Here is a 21,387-nt window from a genome sequence, read left to right on the forward strand (position 1 = left end):
ATAGAAAAAATAGAAGACCGTGCTCAAACTGTGGGGAAAAATAGAAGACCGTGCTCAAACTGTGTAGAAGAAAATGGAAGAACGGGGGTAAAACTGTGTGGCGAGAAATAGAAGACCGGGGTCAAACTGGGTTGAAAGAATAAAAGACCGTCCTCGAATACAAGACCGTCCTCGCGGGTTAGGACGAGGTTGAAAAAATAGTAGACCGGCCTACTATTTGTGGAAATACGGTAGTAAGAAGTCACACTCGATTGTAAGTCGCACCCCCTTCTTTGCCCTTGAAGTTTAGTGTAAAAAAGGTGCGACTTACAATCGGGGAAATACGATAACTAATCTTTTCATCGATAACATTGGACCATTGGCAGTAGGGGATAAATTTGGCGCAAAACAAGAATCGAATGAAGTTTCCCCACCGTCCTTGGCCATTATATGGACGGCTTGATAACGTGATAATTATAATCCCAATGCACCATGTGGAAAAGACTCCATATACGGGAGAAATGGGGATGGAATTTCCTTTCATGGATCAGTGCAAAATGATCAGGTATGTTGTGCTGCATACACGATCAGGCGACATGTGCACGCACATGTTTTGATATTCCACTTCCACCCATGCTGCTGCTCTGTGTGTTGAAGCATGCATACCTCCGCTGAGCAAGAGTGAACAGGCTTCCACTGGGAACTCATTTACCGTCTTGCTTCCAGTGATACCACCATGTATATTACTTTAACTTGAAAAATGGACTGGTCTATTGCAGCTACAGGCCCTACTGTACATGTAGAGGTGCCTGATGATCGTATACTAACACGGGACACTCAGAGTCAGAGTTGCGACACAGCTTCTAATCTCTCTCTCTTGTGTACAAGGCTCTGCCCTTTAGAGGGGTATTGAGCACTCTTCTGAGTCTGACAGTGGAGCACGCTACTTGATTACATGTTAAGCTTCATTTCTCCATGACTGCGGTAATGAATACACAAGAAGACAAAACAGTGCTGTTGCTGACGGATCAGGGATTGGCCTAATGAACCTTACCTGCAATGCAATATAGGGACCACACCCGGTGCTGCGTGACAATTACAAGACCAAGTGCGCGCTACTACGGTACTAGTAGTTCTTGGCCCGTTCCACAGCGTCATCCTCTTGCTAGGGCCTTATGTCTTCGGCCGTAACCATGGTGACCAGAGTGTCCGTTCTCAGTACATTGCACTGTGGAGTCTGCATCTAGCGACCACTGCGGGCCCGTGGCGCACAGAATATTGGTCTTTATAGGCAGGTGGTCTTTCAACACAGGCTCGAATGTATGCAAAAAACATGGTCGGCATCCTGGAATGTCTCATAAGGCTGGTGGCCAGTGTAGCGAAAAATGCACTGGATGATTCCAATGGTAACTGTCGATACTGCACTGATACTGCCGCAGCTACAACATAGTATCAGCATTAGTCTTGAAGAGCACATGGCCTGGTTTGTGTACTCTTTGTATCACATAGTTGACTACCTGCCACATGAGACCGCATGAGTACCGGCCAGTGCCTTATCAGTATCAGTGCGGAAGAACTCTGCTGTTCAAAGAAAACAAATCGTCACAGTGCAATAGTAGCAGAGCATCCACATGCATGTACAGCGAAGTTGGAACTGAAGATTGTGCCCACGCCAGATTATTGTTGTTAACCGCGTTCGCTACACGTGTGCTGCGCAATGGACAAGTGGTAGAGGGTGATCTGACGCCAGCGCTTGTATGAATGGACATCACACATGCACAGCCTGAGTAGAAGTAAATAAAAAGCCGTTGTGCGGCCGACCCGACCCCTCCTGTGTAAGAACGTCTTCGATTTACACGAGCGTGGTCATGCAATGTATGCGATTGCAGGTCATGAATAACTCTTGATGGATGTTACGCACGGCGACACTGTGACTCGTGCACACGCACGCACACATACACACACACACACGCACGCACACACAGTGCTCACCTTTAATACACTTTGCACCTGCCCCGTCGCTGAAGCGATGATAGCGAACAAGCTACGTTAGACATAGCGACTATTGCTGGGATTACACCATTCAACAGCTTGCCCACACACACAAACACACACACACACACACACACACACACACACACACGCATACGCTCAGACTCAGGCATGCCCATCGCGGAAGCGATGATAGCGAACAGCTATGTTAGACATATAAAAGCAACTTGTGCTGGGATGACACCATTCAACAGCTTGCAAGGCTGATGAATTGACCGCCACTAATTTTAGCCTGGTATCCACCACACAGCTGATTGAAGTGGGTTTTTTTCTGGCTAGTGAATCCCAACGCGCACACACACACACGCGCGAGTGTGCACGCACACACACACACACACACACACACACACACACACACACACGTACACACATACACACCTGATTAGCTGACGACACAGTCTACATTCTCATCACTAGCCGACTGTATTTCAATCCAACAGTGTTGCACCTGCTCTCAGCAGGATATCTCTAAAAAAAAAGGAAGGAAAAAGGAATAACAAACAGCAAACCAGCTGCTGTAGGATCAAGATCAGAAAATGTCTAAAGGATCACACAGTTGTCATGAAGGGCAAAAGATAATAATAAAATTAAAAAAATCAATATCCTAGAATATATTGAAATGGTGCAAGACGCACATATTGGTGCAAGATGAACTTTTTTTTATGTACATAAGGTATTCAGTGCGAGATTGGATTCGTGAATTTGTGAATCGATATGTCCTTTCATTGTTGTTACTGTCGGGATGGTGTAATGGAGCGCTAAGGTTCGGGATCAGGATACCGGCGGCTCACTTTTTCGCTTGCCTCGCGTTTCCTAGGAGGATCAGGTTTTGCACGGCGGTCAGCGTCGACAGGTCATTCTGCCCGGTTATGACGTGCCGATCGATCACCACGTGGTTGCCGTCGGTGAAGTTCGAGCTGAAACTGCCGCCCTGCTCACGAATGAAATCCTCCGGCAACAGCGGCAGCTTGGGAAACAGAACCTGCTTTGCCAGCTCCATCGTCGGCGGTGCCGTCAGCGAGTAGCCCTTCAGCCGCCAGCGACTTTCCGGATCCATGGCGCAGCAGAGGGCGCACACGCCCATGCCGACGGCGCAGATCGGCTTCTGCTCCGCCACAAACTGTGTGATGATGTGTGCCAGTGACTGGTCAGTGGCCAGATCAAACACCGCGCCGGGACCACTGGGAATGAGCAGAACTGAGTAGCGGCTCGGGTCACAATTCTCCAGCTTGGCTGGGGTAGAGTACGGCTTGCTAGCAAAGTCCGTCAGCCATCTCTTACTGCTTTCGTCCACATTTATATATTCAACAGCCTGACCCGAAGGCGTCGCAAGCTGCACATTGAAGGCTGACGTCGTGAGGGTAAACGAGTTGACGAATGACCTCGCGGAGACGCCCTCAGCCGACGCACTCGCAACGATCAAGCAGTTCGGCTTTGTTGCCATTTTCACATTCAAAAGTGACAATGGTTTTCACCAACTCATTCCATACCAACTAACTTTTACACTAAACTAACTTTTTCTGAAGTGAAACTTCGTATCTACAATACTACATTTGAAAAAATTTTAGTTACGTGATTACGTCAGATCAGCAAAATTATTTATTTTGCAACTCAAGGAAAAAATATGTACACGGCGCGCTGGAGATCGGTTCCACCAAGACAGGAGGGGGTCCGGGGTGGTTATACTCAGGGAGTCGTAAAATACCGGTATTTTACGACTCCCTGGTTATACTCTTGTCTTGGTTCCACTCATCCAGCGCATTAATCATTATCACAGATCACACGTATCTACACGGTACAGACTGGTGTCTTTGCGGGAAGGTCACCGAGGTCAGTGCAAAGTACAGTACAGTGCAAAGTCCGTTCAGAAAGAAGAGTGAAGCAATTTTGGTCGTCTTCGAGTTTTTCGTGCTCAAGCCACGGAAGATCAAGCACAGCGGTTGCAAGCAGCAGGATTAGTTACCTATCGAAGAGGAGGATTCTTCGCACCACCCTTGGGAAGAAAGGTATTGAATTAGGAGGGAAGTTTCAGCATGTCGAAATGGGGAAAGTTCAGACTTTCCAAATAGCGAGAAAATGGTGGTGCAAACCCTGTGGCGCCTGGAAGCTAGTAACCACCTTTGTGTCATTATATGTAGTTGAAATTTAGTCAAGACTGCTGACATGGGGAAGGACATCGCATGCGTTGGGAAGCGTAAGCTTGGGACGTAGGCTCGAACGACTTCCGCTTCTTGTAGGACCAAAAGTCTTGGACAGAAGTGAGGCGAAAGAAGACCGTTTCTTGCAGTCTTTCGGCAAGCTTACTACTAGTACTAGAGCATTTTTCAGTTCTAGCTTCTCGTGTGTACTCCGGAGTAGCTTGTAATACCGGTAATCGGTGCATGTGTCCGTGTACGTGTATGCTTTAAAAAAGATCGAAATTACTGTCTTGGTTTTCAGCCCCCCCCCCCCCCCTCCACCACCACCACCCCCCCCCCCCCCCCCCACACACACACACCACTAGTCGCCTGCTCTCTGTTCCAGTGCATGACTGCAACTCTCTGTGTGTAGATCTTCTGCTGCCCTCGGACAGGACACAGCCTCAGGCGTGACGCACTGGGAGTTGTGACATGGGCTGAGCGTGGATTCTCTGTCCCCTGGTTATGAGACGGTGCTGAGCAGCGTCACCGGGAAGCAGCGCTGTAATTGACTGTGAGACTTGAAACAAAGCTGAAGGAAACAAGCTGAGACACGTGATGGCGAGCAACGCGATTGTGTTTGTGCTGCTTCTGGTACTGCTGCATCTCCCACTGGGTAACATGCAAGGTATGGTGGTGGTGGTGTTGTTGTTGTTGTTGTTGTTGTTGTTGTTGTTTTTGTTGTTGTTGTTGTTGTTGTTGTTGTTGTTGTTGTTGTTGTTGTTGTTGTTGTTGTTGTATACCGTCATGTCTTTTAGTAAGGCCTGCCTCAGATAGAAGCCTGTTTTGAATAGAAGCCTGATTTTCTAGATGCCCCGTTCGGCGCATAAGCCTGGTTTTAGTGTTGACACACATAGAAATACCTTGTTTGAATAGAAGCCTTGTGTGAATAGAGACCTAGCCCTGACCATGGCTTCTACAGGAATATACCCAGCTTTAGCAAGCTGCATTCCGGTACTTTATTTAAAATGGGAATCAAAGCAGACATAAGCCTGATAACAGTGAACCCACTCCATGTGGACTGCTGCATGACGTGTAGAGGCTGGTTCACATTCAATGTAACACGGACGGTTAGGGCTGCACTATCCCGCTGGGTAGGGGGTACGGAGTGTGCCACTCCACTATGGGTGCTGTCTCGATAGAGCATCCTTATCCAGGCACGTTGGGACCGAACACTGCCCCGGTAACTGACTAGTGATTGTCCACAACTCAGAACACACATACTGCAGCTGCATGCAAGTAACCACTTCTTGGTGCCAATCAATATTATTGGTGGCACTTTTCGTTGATATGTCAATTTTGTGACTAGAGAGGGGTCAGAAAGGTGTCTGGAAGTGCCCGAATCTGGGAGTCTGGATCAGGGGTCAGGAGTTTTACGAAACCGGTATATAAGCAGGGGTGTCTGAAGGTATTTCAGGGTGGTACGGTCAGCCACCTGAAGGACAATTTACTCGTGGGGTTGGGGTGTCTCTTCAGAAATTTTTCGAAATTTAGAGCCCAAATCAGTGCCTTTTATTAATTCACAGGGTACCAGGGGCAAAGAGTGGTACGATCAAAACCGTAGTGACTGTAGCGTGTCCGACGCCACTGATAAGTAAGTTGTGTTCTTACTTCTAGGAGCATGGAAGGGTCACGGAAGGGTAACATTTTGCATGTCATGGAAACCCTCATATCAGTATGGATCTTCTATAGAGTTCCTGTCGGGTATATGGAAAGTAGCTTGGCTGGGCTGCGTGTGCCTGTCTGTGTCTGTGTGCCTTTGTATGCATGTGTGTCCGTGCATGTGTGTGTGTGTGTGTGTGTGTGTGTGTGTGTGTGTGTGTGTGTGTGTGTGTGTGTGTGTGTGTGTGTGTGTGTGTGTGCATGTGTATGTGTGTCTGTGTAGCAACCACATCATTAACAACAACACCTGGTGTCAGCACGCTTGGTAAGGGCAGTTGTGTCTATGAATTTTCGTTCCCAGTTGACACTATTCAAGAGAGGGCTTTATTTTTTCACTGCCTCTTAGAGACAAAGGCACGATTCGAGATGGGGCACTATTCAAGAGAGGGCTCTAATTGCGCGAGTACAGTACATGTACATGTTGTTAGTTTGACAGCATGAATCAAGGTGGAGGACACTGTGTTCGGAAACAGTGACCCTACTACAATCATCCACGGTTGGCAGAGTCCTGTGTACAATACCATACATGTACATGACTGTATCAGGTATTCGGTTTTGCCTACACTGGAACCCCCCTGTAGAGATCTCTGGATCCGCTCCTGATTACTGCACCTTGTGAACCAGTTTAACTGTCACACATGCACACGTGCATGGTACTTTCCGTAGAATGCAGTCTCCGTGTTTGTCGATCATCTGACCAAATGTTCATCGCACAAAGCACTAGCATCCCCGCCTGGAGCATCTGTGTTGCTGGTGATGTCTCCACTTGAAAGTGCAATGCTGGCAACTGAAATGCGACCCCAGCTTGGCGCGCTCACATTGCAAAAAAACCAGCACGCGCATGTACACCACCAAGTGGAGACCGCTAGAATCGGCACTGCACTCGAGCGTGAAAGCCAGGGGTCGGATTTCAGTTGCCATCACTGTACATGATGGGCTAGCACGGATGTTGTGCAGACCCACACCCGAATACTTGCCTTTTTTGTTTTTGTTTTATCACGGGGTGCCTTGATCCATGGAGGGCAGTGGCATTCCTACTGATGCAGAAAACCAGGCATCCAGCCGAGTCTCAGCATGAACCGTGAATTTTTATCACGGGGGGGGGGGGGGGGTACTAGTAGTTTGGGCACAGTGCTTGACGCATAACGGATATCGCTATGTTGTGCATTTCCAGGTCGTGACGACGACGAGTCCGGCATCAGCGGAGGCGCAGTGGCCGGCGCGGTGATTGGCTGCATTGCCTTCACCGTGGTGGTGGCGTTCTTCACGCACCGGCAGAGGAACCACTCACGACATTCCGCCGTCTTGTCGCCCATACCAACGCAGCAACTTACTCCCAGCTTGGGAGCTGGCGATAATAAGCTACTGCTGAAGCGCAAGTCTTCGGAGCCGGCAACCATTCCAGACAACGCCGATCCGAGCAATCTATCGCCCACGACCATTGACATGCTCAACCAAGGTAGCCGGATTTCAGGTGAGCCTCGGAGTTATGAGCAATTTGGTCTGCATCCGCCACAAGGGTATAACCAGCCAGGCAAGCAAACTTTCCTCGGCTGCTTGTGTTTCTATTACTTTCTAAACACAACTGTACAGCCGGTGGTAACGCCGATGTGCATACTTTACATTAACTTTTCCGCATGCCTCTCGGCAGCAGTGAAAATAGAGATTACACGAAAGTGAAAACCTCACCCCCAGGCACCTGGACTAGGATGAACTTGACGTGCAACACGCCTAAAAAGCCAGAGGGTCTTTCTAGGTGTTCTTCTGAAGCTGAAGCTCGAAAAAACGAAGCACCAGTGCCGCCCCTCGGGCCTGTGGTGCCGACCATCCACTGTTGTGCACAACTTGTTCTCCACTGAATATTATTATTATTTTATTTGTTTCTGCACCTAGCAGCATGTCAAGACAGCCAATTGAACTGAGAGGGTGAGACCAACCACGGAAGAAGAGAAAAAAAGAAACGAAAAGCACGTACACAAAAGGGGAGGGATTAGCAAGTTGCAAAGCAATGGGATGCCCAGCAAGCTATGCAGCGGAAGTGGTGACTGTGATTTTGTTTACTGGAAGATACTGAAGTGCTGTCTGACGAGGGTACGAGTTTGGGCATATCTGGAGCTTGCCTAACACTGGGAGGCAGTTAGAGCCACGTGGAGTAGGAGGAAAAGAAAGGTGAGTTAACGAATAGGGTAGACCTAGCTAGGGGGAGACGAACGCGGCTGCGGGTGGTACCACTTTGGTTCCCTGGAGTACAACACAGTGGACAGTCCATATGCTAAGGGTGGAAAGAGGGTGCTGACTGTGCATATGTGTGCGTGTGTGGATGTGTGTGTGTGTGTGTGTGTGTGTGTGTGTGTGTGTGTGTGTGTGTGTGCGTGCGCATTCATGTGTGCGTGTGTGTGTGTGTGTGTGTGTGTGTGTGTGTGTGTGTGTGTGTGTGTGTGTGTGTGTGTGTGTGTGTGTATGTTCTTCTGAATGTTGGTATCAACATTGCCCAGGCCTTCTCAGCTTGGATGGAGACATTGCAACCTCATCAAGGTTAGAGTAGTGAAAATAGAACAGTGCTGAATATGTGTGCATGCCATCGTGCATTCCACCCGGTCTTATCCGGACACCGTGTTTGCAACTCAGAACACTGCACATACAATTATTTGACATACTAGGCCAGACAGACGAGTACATGCATCCTCAAATCCTCACAACACTCCTATCGGTCGCTGGGCTACACCGATTAGTTAAAAACCAAATTGTCCAATCAAGAGTCACACTATTAAAGCGTGTACAACTGTGATCATAGGCAAGTGCATGACACCCTGCCATCATAACACAACTTGCCCATATCACTGGGCCCATGCGCTCGACACCCATGATCGGTCATGTCAGCTTGCTTGGTTTGGTTTGATTAGTTCAAATCCCGGTGTGGTCCCCATGCTGTGGGTTTACTTCACGCAGCTCCATTGCAAGGACTGAAGCTGGTCCTCGTGACCGAAACATTGAGCAAAACCACCGACTGACGGTGTGAAATAGCAGTGCAACCGAGTGTTGGCCAGTGTTGCCATGCCGGTAGAGCAATCTGTCGCCATAATTATATCTGTTTACTGTATCTTGTCCCGGCGTGAATGTCTGACAGGAATAGCAGCTGGTCAGAGCAGCCGAAGGTTGCCAACATGCTGCGGCAGCTGGCGACGGCGACCACCGGCGGCAATAGTCGCGAGATTGAGCTCTCGGTGGCGCACGTGCAGACGCAGCTCTCGCCGCGCCGCGTCACCTTCTCCTCCATATCAACACAGGAGAAGCACGATGACGGCGGCGGCGATGACGACGGCCATCCCGAAGGCGAGGGGAGGCAGAGGATGAGCTCGCCGAAACTGCATCTTCCCAAGCGGAAAAAGGTCAGCTCCAGTAGGAGCTACTCGCTGGGGTGCAAGCCACCAGCGGAACAAGAAAGCCTCGAAAGCCTAGAAGAAATCAAGACTTCCTTCTCGAAAACCCTGCTCTCCAGCGCCGATGTGCTGTTTGCATCGCCAAGTGAGCGCCGTAGACACAAAGAGTGGACACTGGCAAGCCCGTTCGACTTGATGCAGTCACCGACGCGCTCCCCGTCGGCAATCTCAAACACCGTGCCACTGACTGAGCTCTTACATGATATCCGCTGCGAGCCGCAGTCGTCCATCGTGCTGCACGATCCAACAAGCGATGCCCTGCTACCTGTAAGCGCAAGCTCCGCCGCGTCAAACAACAGCCTGCGAGGATCCGGTACCGATATCGTGAGCGAAGAACGCCAGGGCTGCACTGCGTTTGAAGACGGCAGTAACGGACCGGCTACGATGGACCCGACGCCAACCTCGCTGACGTCGCTCAGTGAGCGCAGCATGCCGGAGGACACGCACGGAGCGCGAGTGCCAGCGCACGATGAACAGCGGGCCCTGAGCGCTTCCTCTGTGCAGGGATACCGGAGAGGCACGCCGCGGCCCATTGCCGGCCTGTCTTCCAATCCCGCACAGCAATCGCTACGCAGCCAAGTGAAGGAGGGTAAGCATGGAGCTGGGAAGCAAGAAGTCCGGTGCCCGAGTACACTGAAAGAAGAAGACGGCGACGATAACTGTTAGTAAAGAATGATAACAAAAAGAACAATGATGAGTGCATACATATGTCCGTACATATCCATCAAGTCATAGAAATCATGAATTATTAGTGTGTATAGAAGCTGTCCTGTCACCCCCCCCCCCCCCCCCCCCCCCAATCTAAAATGATATTCAAAGACTCAGCCCCCTACCATCACACACCTCCCCATCATAAATGATAACCAAAGAATCAGCCCACCCCTACACAACTGTTGCAAAATTAATGGTACCCGAAATCCAAAGAATCCCCACCCACCCACCCACACCCCACCTCCCCAATAGCTACTAGTGATGATATCCAAAGAATCACCTCCACCCAGCACGCCATTCTATTCATAAGATTATGCCATTAACCCCACACAACCATTGCAAAATTAATGATACCCGAAATCAAAAGAATCCCCCACCCACCCACACCCCAATAGCCGTTATCAAAATACTAGTGATGATATCCAAAGAATCACCTCCACCCAGCACGCCATTCTATTTATAAGATTATGGTATTGACCCCACACAACCGTTGCAAAATTAATGATACCCGAAATCCAAAGAATCCCCCACCCACCCACACCCCACCTCCCCAATAGCCGTTATCAAAACACCAGTGATGATATCCAAAGAATCACCTCCACCCAGCACGCCATTCTATTTATAAGATTATGGTATTTACTAGGTAGGAGATGAACTGAGAATTATGGACTTCTGATAGAACTGTTGAGTTTTGATTTGAATTTCAACGCGCATGCATGCAAAGATACGTGTTCATATGTTCACGTGTGTGTGTGTGTGTGTGTGTGTGTGTGTGTGTGTGTGTGTGTGTGTGTGTGCGCGCGCGCGCGCGTGTGTGTGTGTGTGTCAGATCGCAACATACACACACATGAGCGCATTCGCACACACGCACTCTCTCTCTCTCTCGTGTGCGTGCGCACACCACACACACACACAACAACAACAGCAACAACAAGGGCAAGGCTCACTCACGACAACATCTTGCACTCCTTCGTGCTCTAGCCATACAGTATGCACTCTCTGGCCAGCACCACCAATCCACCCGATCAGCGATCTTGTTGCACTGGCAACGCCACACTTGCATCCAGAAGCCGTGTGTTTTGTTTTGATCATTCATGATGAATTGAAATTTGCTCACAGAAATCATTTCAAGTACATTACATGTATGTATTGATAACAATAGATATTATCTAAAAAAATCGTATGTACAGCGTATGGTACAAAGCGTCAAATCAAAATTTCTTTGGCAATGCATGAGTAGCAGTACGCATGATGGTAAAACATTCGCAGGAACAGGCGGAGAGAGAGAGAGAGAGAGAGGGGGGGGGGTTAGAGAGAGAGAACGAGGGAGATAGCAGGGTTAGAATGGCTACTGCGCGGCAGGGCAGCACCAAAAGTAGCACAATGTGAAATCAAAACAAAAAATACAATGCAGATTCATGTCTAGTAGGATACTATAAATAGGGGGGGGGGGCGAAAAGTGATAAAGCACAGTGCAAAACTTCGGATCACTATGCTCTCTGTACTGTGTGATCAGCACGCCGGTACATGGTGACAGTGTGCGGGCTTCAGTTCAGTGGCGGAACACCTCCCGCACCACCTGCAGGCACACGGAACCAAAAACAATGCGATGTGTGTGAGACGACGAAAATGAGCTGGTACCCTGCATAGGGAGTACACGTCTGGAGAAACTTGATCAACTGATTTACAATTGTGTGAGAACAGAGTCACTAATCTTAGGTCCAGATGCAGATCCCCCGTAGTAGGTTGACCAGCTATGTTTGATGAAAAGAAAACAGCAGCCTACATTTCTGCTAGTTGGACAAGCAAGCTACCCATTTCCCTTCCACTCTCTTCTTCAGTTTTTCCATTTCCGTTCCTTTCTGCTCGTGTTTTCCCGTTTCGTATGCTTGGCCTAAGTGTAGTACTAGTACTTGTAGCAACGGTCATGCACTGGCGCCAACCTGCCTGGCCTTGCTACTACATTTCCCAGCATTCTGTTGGTGTCCGTACTGCTACATGCGTTAGGGGTGGATCCAGAGATCTCTACACTGTATATGTATAGTAACACCAGGTTTAAGCGACCACCCCACGGTGCAAGAAAAAGCGGTCGTTAGACCCAGGTGGTCTTTAGAACCAGGTGGTCTTTAGAACCAGGTGGTCTTTAGAACCAGGTGGTCTTTAGAACCAGGTGGTCTTTAGAACCAGGTGGTCTTTAGAACCAGGTGGTCTTTAGAACCAGGTGGTCTTTAGAACCAGGTGGTCTTTAGAACCAGGTGGTCTTTAGAACCAGGTCCCACAGTGTCTGTGTACAGTAGACTCGTACGCCCAAGAACGTCCAGGCTGGAAATCTAAGAACGCCCCAGTCTGGATATAAGAGCGAACTCCAAGAGAACGCGACATTTTTGGTATTGCACCTTCATGATCTTGTCCGAGTACACGAAAAACAAGTCCGCAACCACAAACTCTTGTCGGGTCCTCGCGAAAACATCACCCAGTGCAGCGCTACATACTACACGTGCATGTAAAGTGTACAACCGGTACATGTAGCGCAAAGTGCATTGTACATGAGCGTCACGGGTCATGTTGGACGCGTAAGAACGCGAAATAAGAACGTAGTCTGGGGCGCTGAAAATAAGAACTTTGCTAGGCTGGCCCTCTGAAATCACCGCGTTCTTGGGCGTACGAGTCTACTGTAGAACGGTCCGTGCATGGAAAAACGGTCGTTACGAGCAGGTGGTCGCTAAAACCAGAGGTCGCTTACACCAGGCTTTACTATACTGTAAGACATGTTATTATAACGAGTCGCAAATTTAACGATTGTCCAAAATTCATAGGTTAACGAGAAGATATGTTAACGATCTTGCAGTATTCTGCCATATCCACACACAGCATATATGAAGCAGTAGGCCTCAACGGATCTTATTATAACGAAGAAATGTCATCCGTTAAAACGTTAGATTTGCTTCCTCGTTATATATACATGTCTTACAGTACATGCATACGGTAACCAGCGTGTCGCGTACTGGCAACGTTGCACCTAGGGCCGAGTGCACGACGTTTCGATACTAGGCTGGACATGCACTCACCAGCACTCTCCTGCCGGGCCGGAGATGGTTGCTGTTGCTGTTTCTGGCGCCGCGGAGTAGGTGGCTTTGGTGGTGATGGCGAAGGCGTCGTCCCCGATTTCCCTGCTGCCTTCAACCAAGGGAGGGGGAAAGGCTTGCCAGCTGCTGGTTTGTTTGGTGCCGAGGATGCCCCTGCAGGGCATAACAGTACAGCATACACCCAGTGTGAAGCATGCCTATGTACTGTACATAGGACCTGCACGTGGCCAAGGGAGACACTTCAACGGACACACTTTTACACGTACAGCAAACAGGATGCCGTATTATCTCCATTAACAATGGGTCCGGACTGGTTGAGCAAATTTAAGCCCCGCGCTTAAATTTGTTCAACCAGTCCGGACCCGGGCTTATAATTCTTTCAAGCATCTGGTACATGTGCATTGTTTACTATTTTACAATTCTGTACCCAGAGCTGAGTGCACAGCTCATCAACAGTAGACCGTGCATGAACTCACCAGCACTCCTCTGCAGTTGCTGCTGGGCCAGAGATGGCTGCTGTTGCTGGCGCTGCGGAGTAGGTGGCTGTTTCTGGTGCTGCGGAGTAGGTGGCTTTAATGATGGTGCTGGTGAAGGCGTCGATCCCGATTTCGTTGGTGGCTGCAGCCAAGGGAAGCGCATAGGCTCGCCAGATGCTGGTTTGTTTGGTGCCGAGGATGCCTCTGCAGGGCATAACAGTACAGCACACACCCAGTGTGAAGCATGTCTATGTACATATGACCTGTACTTGGCCAAGGTAGAGATCTCAACGGAGTACTTTTACAAACAGAGCAAAAAGTTACGAAAATTTGAGTGTCTGTAATACGCACTGCACTGTCCTGCCGGATTAAGGGTAAAGGGTTAAAGGATTTTTTTATAATTTTTTTCTAAATACAAAGTAAGGACAAAGCAAGGATATAATGATTTACCTCCACCTTTCTGCATTTTCTGTTCCTGTGGGTCTTGCTGTTGGAGTTGCTGTTTGGGTTGTCGTCGATCCTCTCCGTGCATCTGGTCTTGCGAGGAAGGCGACCATTGCTGTTGTTGTTGTTGTTGTTGTTGTTGTTGCTGCTGCTGCTGCTGCTGTTGTTGTTGTTGTTGTTGTTGATGTTGTTGTTGTTGCTGCTGCTGTTGCTGTTGTTGTTGTTGTTGTTGTTGTTGTTGTTGTTGTTGTTGTTGTTGTTGTTGTTGTTGTTGTTGTTGTTGTTGCTTCTGCTGCTGCTGCTGTTGTTGTTGTTGATGTTGTTGTTGTTGTTGTTGTTGTTGTTGTTGTTGTTGTTGTTGCTGCTGTTGCTGTTGCTGTTGCTGTTGTTGTTGTTGTTGTTGTTGTTGTTGTTGTTGTTGTTGTTGCTGCTGTTGTTGTTGTTGTGGTGGTGGCTGGTCTCTCTGTTGCTCAGGATGCTTATTTGGTTCCTGTGATGCTGCTTTCGGCAGCAGTGGGGACGGGGGCGGCAGCTTTGGTGGTGAAAACGCCTTAGCAACCAACGCTCCAGGCAGTTCGGGATGTTGAGTCGGCCTAGAGCTTCTCTGTGACAGCTGGTGGGCTGGTGGCAGTGCCTGTGATAATGGCTGCGGCATTGGCACAGACACAGTGTGCTGAGGCATTGGTGGTGCCACTGCACGCTGAGATACCAGTGGTGTATGCGGAGGCATCGGTGGTGCCACTGTTCTATGAGGGATTGGTGGTGCCACTGTGTGCTGAGGCATTGGTGGTGCCACTGTTCTATGAGGCATTGGTGGTGCCACTGTGTGCCGAGGCATTGGTGGTGACACTGTGCGCGGAGGTATTGGTGGTGCCACTGTACGCTGAAGCATTGGTGGTGCCACTGTGTGCCACGGCATTGGTGGTGCCACTGTACGCTGAGGCATTGATGGAGCCAGTGTGTGCTGAGGCATCGGTGGTGCCACTGCACGCTGAGGCATTGGTAGTGCCATTGTACGCTGAGGCATTGACGGAGCCACTGTGTGCTGAGGCATCGGTGGTACCACTGCACGCTGAGGCATTGGTGGTACCACTGTGTACTGAGGTACCAGTGGTGCCACTGTACGCTGAGGCATTGGTGGTGCCTCTGTACGCTGAGGCATTGGTGGTGCCTCTGTACGCTGAGGCATTGGCACAGACACGGTATGCTGAGGCGTTGGTGGTGCCCCTGTGTGCTGAGGTACCAGTGGTGCCACTGTACGCTGAGGCATTGGTGGTGCCTCTGTACGCTGAGGCATTGGCACAGACACGGTATGCTGAGGCGTTGGTGGTGCCCTTGTGTGCTGAGGCATCGGTGGTGCCTCTGGACGCTGAGGCGTTGGTGGTGCCACTGTGTACTGAGGTACCAGTGGTGCCACTGTACGCTGAGGCATTGGTGGTGCCTCTGTACGCTGAGGCATTGGTGGCGCCTCTGTACGCTGAGGCATTGATGATGCCTCTGTGTGCCGAGGTATTGATGATGCCTCTGTGTGCTGAGGTATTGATGGTGCCTCTGTGCGCTGAGGCATCGGTGGTGCCTCTGTACGCTGAGGCATTAGTGATGACACTGTGCGCTGAGGCGTCGGTGGTGCCCCTGTGCGCTGAGGTATCGATGATTTATCACCACGCTGGCTAAATTGCCAAAAAGATAAAAAGTGATCTTTTACCTGCTGCTGCTGCTGCTTCTGTGTCAGCTGCTGTGCACAAGTCCGGACCTGAGCCAGTGTAGCGACCAGAGCCTCTTGCTGTTGCTGCTGCTGCTGCTTTTCCTCTCCTTGTTTCTGGATTAGTTGCAGTTGAGGAAGCTGCTTCTTCAAAAGCTGAGAATCAACTTTGACCTGATCTAATGAGGTCGCATGTGCCCGTTGCAGTTCTTGCTGCCGCTGCACAAGCTGCTGCTCATACTGCTGCTGCTTCTGGTGCAGCGGTTGCTGTTGCTGCTTTTCCTCTTCTAGTTTCTGCTTTAGTTGCAGTTGATGAAGCTGCTTCTTCAAAAGCTGAGAATCAACTTTGACCTGATCTAATGAGGATGCATGCGCTCGTTGCAGTTCTCGCTGCCGCTGCTGTTGATGCTGCTCATGCTGCTGCCGCTGTTGCAGCTGCTGAGACTGCTGCTGGATAGCCGTAGCACAACGTGTGATCTGAGCCACAGCAGACGCCTGTGCCTGTTGCTGCTGCTGCTGTTGCTGAGTTTGCTGTGTCAGCTGCTGTGCACAAGTCCGGACCTGAGCCAGTGCAGCGAACTGAGCCTCTTGCTGTTGTTGCTGCTGCTTTTCCCCTTCTTGTTTCTGCCTTATTAGCTGATGATCAAACTGCTTCTTCAAATATACTTTGACCTGATCTAATGAGGATGCATGTGCCTGCTGCAGTTCTTGCTGCTGCTGCACACGCTGCTGTTCATACTGCTGCTGCTTCTGTTGCAGTTGTCGCTGCCACTGTTGCTGTTGCTGCTCATGCTGCTGCTGCCGCTGTTGCAGCTGTTGAGACTGCTGCTGCACGACCGCGGCACAGCGTGTGATCTGCGCCAAGGCAGACACCTGTGCCTGTTGCTGCTGCTGCTGGACGGTATGCAGTTGATGCAAGCACTGCTCAACGTGCCGCACACGTTCCGTCACTGACCGCGTTGCCGCAAGCAGAGGCTCCAGATGACCGGGCGACACTGACCTGCTTTCAGTGACAACCGTGCTTAATTGCTTGAAGAGGGTCTCCTGGTGACGTCGTTGTTCTGAAATCAGCTGGTGTGACAATGCATTCAAGTCATCTCGCTGCGTTCTACGGGCCATGATCACGTCGTGCTTGAAACCGCGAACTAAATCTGTCAGATGCTCAGCTCGCTCCTCTACCCGTCGCACACTACTGGATACAGTATCAGGGGAGAATGCGGCCGGTGGATGGTGCTGGCCATGCTGGGTGTGTCGGTTCTGCTGCTGCTGTTGCTGTTGCTCTTGATGCTGATACCAGTGCCATGTGTGGCCCTGCTGAGCAAGAGCCTGGGCCTGGGCTTGACCGAGGGCGTAAGCCTGCGCCTGGGCGAGCGCATACGCCTGCGCCTGGACTTGACCGGCTGCAGCAGCAGTTGCCGCAGCTGCGTCACTGCTGGACACGTACGCCTGCGTAGCCGGGCCGAGGTTGGCGTGCTGAGAATCGGGACCAGAGGCCGATGCGACGCCGGACCCTGCCCGCTCCTGTCCAGACGCTACGTGCGCGTCACGGCAGAGCTGCGTGAGCACGGGCTGGGCTTCGTACCACGACAGCAGGCCGGAGAGATGCTTAGCACTTTCCGCCGGGAACGGGTGCAGGTTTTCCCAGCTGTACCCGTCCACGGCCTTGCGCAAAATAGTCTTTTTCAACGTCTCCGCAAACGTTTGCACGGCCTCCGACGCCTGCAGAGTAGAATAACACGAAGACAAACACATTCCCACAAGCGCACTGCCATTACAGGAAGCAGAGTTACCATTAGTGGACGGCACCGGTCACAAACACGCACGCATCAAAACGCCATGAATGCCAGCGGGTTGCTGGCGTCACAAAATACTGACAATAGACAGGCACACAGAAAAGCAAGGTCGAGTGAGTTCAAAATTAATTTATCAATTGTCCTCCACGCACGAGCAGCTACTTCTTTTGTACAGCGGGGTGGGGTGGTGGGCATGACTTCACCATATAAAGTACCCTGGGCGTGACTTCACCATATAAAGTACCCTGGGCGTACAGCGGGGTGGGTGGGTGGGGGGGGGGGGGGGGGGGGGGGCGTGACTTCACCATATAAAGTACCCTGGGCGTGACTTCACCATATAAAGTACCCTGGGCGTGACTTCACCATATAAAGTACCCTGGGCGTGACTTCACCATATAAAGTACCCTGGGCGTACAGCGGGGTGGGTGGGGGGGGGGGGGCGTGACTTCACCATATAAAGTACCCTGGGCGTACAGCGGGGTGGATGGGGGGGGGGGGGGGGGGGGGGCGTGACTTCACCATATAAAGTACCCTGGGCGTACAGCGGGGTGGGGGGTGACTTCACCATATAAGTACCCTGGGCATACAGTGGGGTGGGGGTGGGGGACTTCACCACATAAAGTACCCTGGGCTTACCATGCTGTTCTCTATGACACAGAAGTCAGGAGGGTGAGTTGCAACTCCACACTTCACACCGCGCAGTCATCAAACACGTAACTACACGGAGTTGCAACAAACTATTCTGACTTCTGTGTTGGAAAGCTCTGCCCGCGGGCATTGAGCACTGTCTTGAGCAGGGGGTCGTGAACGCTTTCACGACTCCCTGCTTGCGAGCAGTGGAAGAGCAGGTATTGAGCGCTGTGTGAGCAGTGGAAGTCCGGGTATCGTGCACTGTTTTGAGAAGTGTGCCTAGCCTACTGGGTAGACCCACGTGCTCAAAGTCCGGACACTTTTACAGTGTGTGTTTGCCGAGCTGAAACTCACACTAGCAATGATTACTTGCCAGAATCCTGCTCGTGGATGGAAGGCATCTTGTCTAAGTTTGTTTTGAGGCCAGGCTCGATGGAACCAGGCCATCCTTCGATCCGATCTGTTTCTCTGGAGTTCGTTGATTTTTCATATCAAAGTTTGGTGTCGCAGAGGGTGCTCTAAGTCCGTACAGCTCAGAGGTGACTCGAAATACACACATATTTCTGGAAATTGCTAACTTGCTATCGCTAGGTTACGACGAAAGTACCGAAGCAATATGTTTGGCATGTGCCTCCACCAGTATTCCTTGCAAAAGTGTAGTTTGTTTCTGAAAGGCAAGCTGTTTTTGGTTGGCTCAGAGAAGAAGCAGTTGCGCTGTGAAAACCGCAGGGAAAACAGTGGTGGAGATGCCAGGAGTGCCAACCTTTCTGCAAGGATTGGTGGCTCTCTGTAAATTCTTCTCCTCTGGCCATTCTCAGCTCTAAGCTGGCTCTTGATGATTGAGTGAAGGTCTGTTTGACGATGCGTCCGTTCGAAATCGGTCGTGGAAAAGTTGATTTTTGCATGAAACGTAACCCAATTTGTATTTCGTATGGTCATTCGAAAACCCACTTGCGCGGTATGGGACTTCTGCTTATCGTAGATCCCTGAAAATTGGTGTGCCAGGAGAACATACCACAATGTCCCCTCGATAAAATATTTGAGTCGAATACAATAACAGAACATGAAATTATGGGTGTACGGACTTAGGATACCATGTCCGGACTTCGAGCACCTGGGTCTACTGATCTCTTTATTTCTCAGGATCCTGCCTAATCTTACAGGCAAACAAACACCCCCCCCCCCCCCCCCCCACACACACACGCTCGCACGGGCGCACACGTGCACACACACACACGCACACTCACAGCTGCTGTGCACTGCCAGTGTGCCAAGCACTTTCGAATACAGGAGAAAGACATCCGCCACAAGGCCATACCAACAGAACATCTCTTTAGGGGAAGAAAGAGAGAGAGAGAGAGGGGGGGGGGGAGGGGGTGAGGGAGGGAGAGAGGGGGCGAGGGAGAGGGAGAGAGATCGGGAAGGCCAAGGACGGAGAAGCGGAGATTGGGGAATGAATCAGGAGGCCAGGAGGGCACTGCACTCACCTCTTTGGGGTTACCAGGACCAAGCAGCTCACAGGCAGCAATTAGACAGTTGCGCAGTGGCATGGTCTCCAATACAGTGCCATCAAGGTACTGACAGAGAACACCGACGGACAGCTGCCGCTGCGAGAAGCTGTGAGCTGGTGCGAGAGCGAGCTTAGCAAACAGCCATGGCGGCAAGTCCTTGACTCGACTGCTGAAAAGCCACTCTTCTACATACGGAACAAGCTTTGCGAAGTCATTCTCCTGCAACACAACAGAATACATGCACAGTTTTCAGAGAGAGAGAGAGAGGGAGAGAGAGAGAGAGAGAGAGAGAGGGAGAGAGAGAGTAAGTTACATTTATAAAGACAGGTAAGTCTAACAAATGAGGACTGAGACCTCTACAACAGGGGTTTCACGCCTGAAAGCAGGTGCATGATTAAACCCTTTATGGGTCTCACATAAGCGTAAGGGTCGTATGTGACCCTTACAGTAAAATCGCATTTTCAGTGAGTTTTGTTGCTAGGAGACAACTAAAATGGTGCTCCATGCGTAGCTGAGGTCCAAGGCTTCCCAACGGTGTAAAAAACAACCATACTTACCATACACATTTTTGCAGTATCGATCGACTGAAGTCTGGTGAAATTGGAAAAGACAACCATCCGCCATGCGCGCATTTCGAGAATGGGAGTGCATCTCTTGAGGCCGTGTCAGAAAAGCTTTCTGAGGACACTGACGGCACCAGTCTAGGCTGGATGTCCCTGGAGTATTTCCAGTGTAATGTGGTGAGAAAGAGAGCTCCATTGAGTCCTCCTAGCTCAAATAAATCGTCCCCGAATGAAGAAATCAAATTTACCAAACAGCGAGGAAGCACAGCAACAGCAACTCTTACAAAGACTTGTCAGGTGCGATCAGCTGATTCGCCTGGCCGTGAGAATCACGGCATGCGGCGCTGAGGTGAACGAACCAAAATTGTGATATTGTAGAACTGTTTCTGCTGGTGCATCGCCGATGGCGAGGTATTGGAGTTCAAGGACGGAATTAGGAGCATATGTTCTTCACCAAGACGTAGCGTTTACCTGATTGTTTATCATAGGACTTCAGCCCCATCACGAACTTGGTATGCACTTTGTGCTGTGATTTTTGTGTTTTTTGTTCGCAATTGTATTTTCTCTCAACAAGGGTCATACCCTTGCCTGGACATAGTCATACAGTCGTCCCTCTCTAATCCGGCACTTGTTTATCCAGCACCCTTGCAAACCAGCACACTTTCTGGCAAAACGGATTTTTTTCAGTTCATTTTCTACGCTTTAATCCGGCACTTGAATTCCGCCTCCAGCAGCGATTTTCTGCAACAAATCTCTCAAACTGTACATAATTCGATTTTCTAATAATCCAGCAGTTGTGCATCGCACACTGTCAGGGAGCATTGTAACATACACAACAGATGTAACATACACTTGGGAATATCCTATGCCAGTGCAAGGGACATCACCAAGTGTATGTTAAAGACATGTATTCCACGAAGTACCGGTACTTGGATTGACAGAAAATCCCTACGTTTTGATGTACGACAAAAACATGTATGCTAACAGGTGGGCCGGGTTGGAGGGCAGGATTTGATAATCCAGCACCCTTGTTTATCCAGCAGAAAATGCCGTTGCAAAAGGTGCCGGATTAGAGAGGGACGACTGTATTTGTGTTTCCTGGACTCGTCCAGGCATACAGATTTTGAAAATATATAGTTTACCCATACCTACAACTTTGAC

The 21,387-nt window shown here is 50.1% G+C and overlaps 3 protein-coding genes across 4 annotated transcripts; 1 reads left to right on the forward strand and 2 right to left on the reverse strand.

Moving 5' to 3' along the window:
• Positions 1-2,431: 2,431 nt before the first annotated feature.
• On the reverse strand, positions 2,432-3,536 carry LOC135806832 (glutamine amidotransferase-like class 1 domain-containing protein 1). Its single transcript, XM_065321021.1, has one exon. The coding sequence runs from the start codon at positions 3,473-3,475 to the stop codon at positions 2,819-2,821; it is 657 nt and encodes a 218-aa protein (XP_065177093.1). The 5' UTR covers positions 3,476-3,536; the 3' UTR covers positions 2,432-2,818.
• Positions 3,537-3,890: 354 nt separating this feature from the next.
• Positions 3,891-10,094, forward strand: LOC135812485 (uncharacterized). The gene is made up of 6 exons (XM_065325839.1): positions 3,891-4,037; positions 4,582-4,836; positions 6,094-6,135; positions 7,045-7,344; positions 8,366-8,405; positions 8,998-10,094. The coding sequence occupies exons 2-6, from the start codon at positions 4,767-4,769 to the stop codon at positions 9,974-9,976; spliced, it is 1,431 nt and encodes a 476-aa protein (XP_065181911.1). The 5' UTR covers positions 3,891-4,037; positions 4,582-4,766; the 3' UTR covers positions 9,977-10,094.
• A 989-nt stretch (positions 10,095-11,083) lies between these two features.
• Positions 11,084-19,882, reverse strand: LOC135812501 (uncharacterized; the record flags this gene model as incomplete). Of its 2 annotated transcripts, none has more annotated exon segments than XM_065325846.1 (5): positions 11,084-11,600; positions 13,090-13,230; positions 13,584-13,787; positions 14,034-17,448; positions 19,640-19,882. In XM_065325846.1, coding segments are annotated over 5 exon segments (4,035 nt in total), but the record flags the coding sequence as incomplete, so codon positions are not given.
• Positions 19,883-21,387: the final 1,505 nt, after the last annotated feature.

Source organism: Sycon ciliatum, chromosome 1 (assembly GCF_964019385.1).
Source record: "Sycon ciliatum chromosome 1, ocSycCili1.1, whole genome shotgun sequence".
Classification (NCBI taxonomy): Eukaryota; Metazoa; Porifera; class Calcarea; order Leucosolenida; family Sycettidae; genus Sycon; species Sycon ciliatum.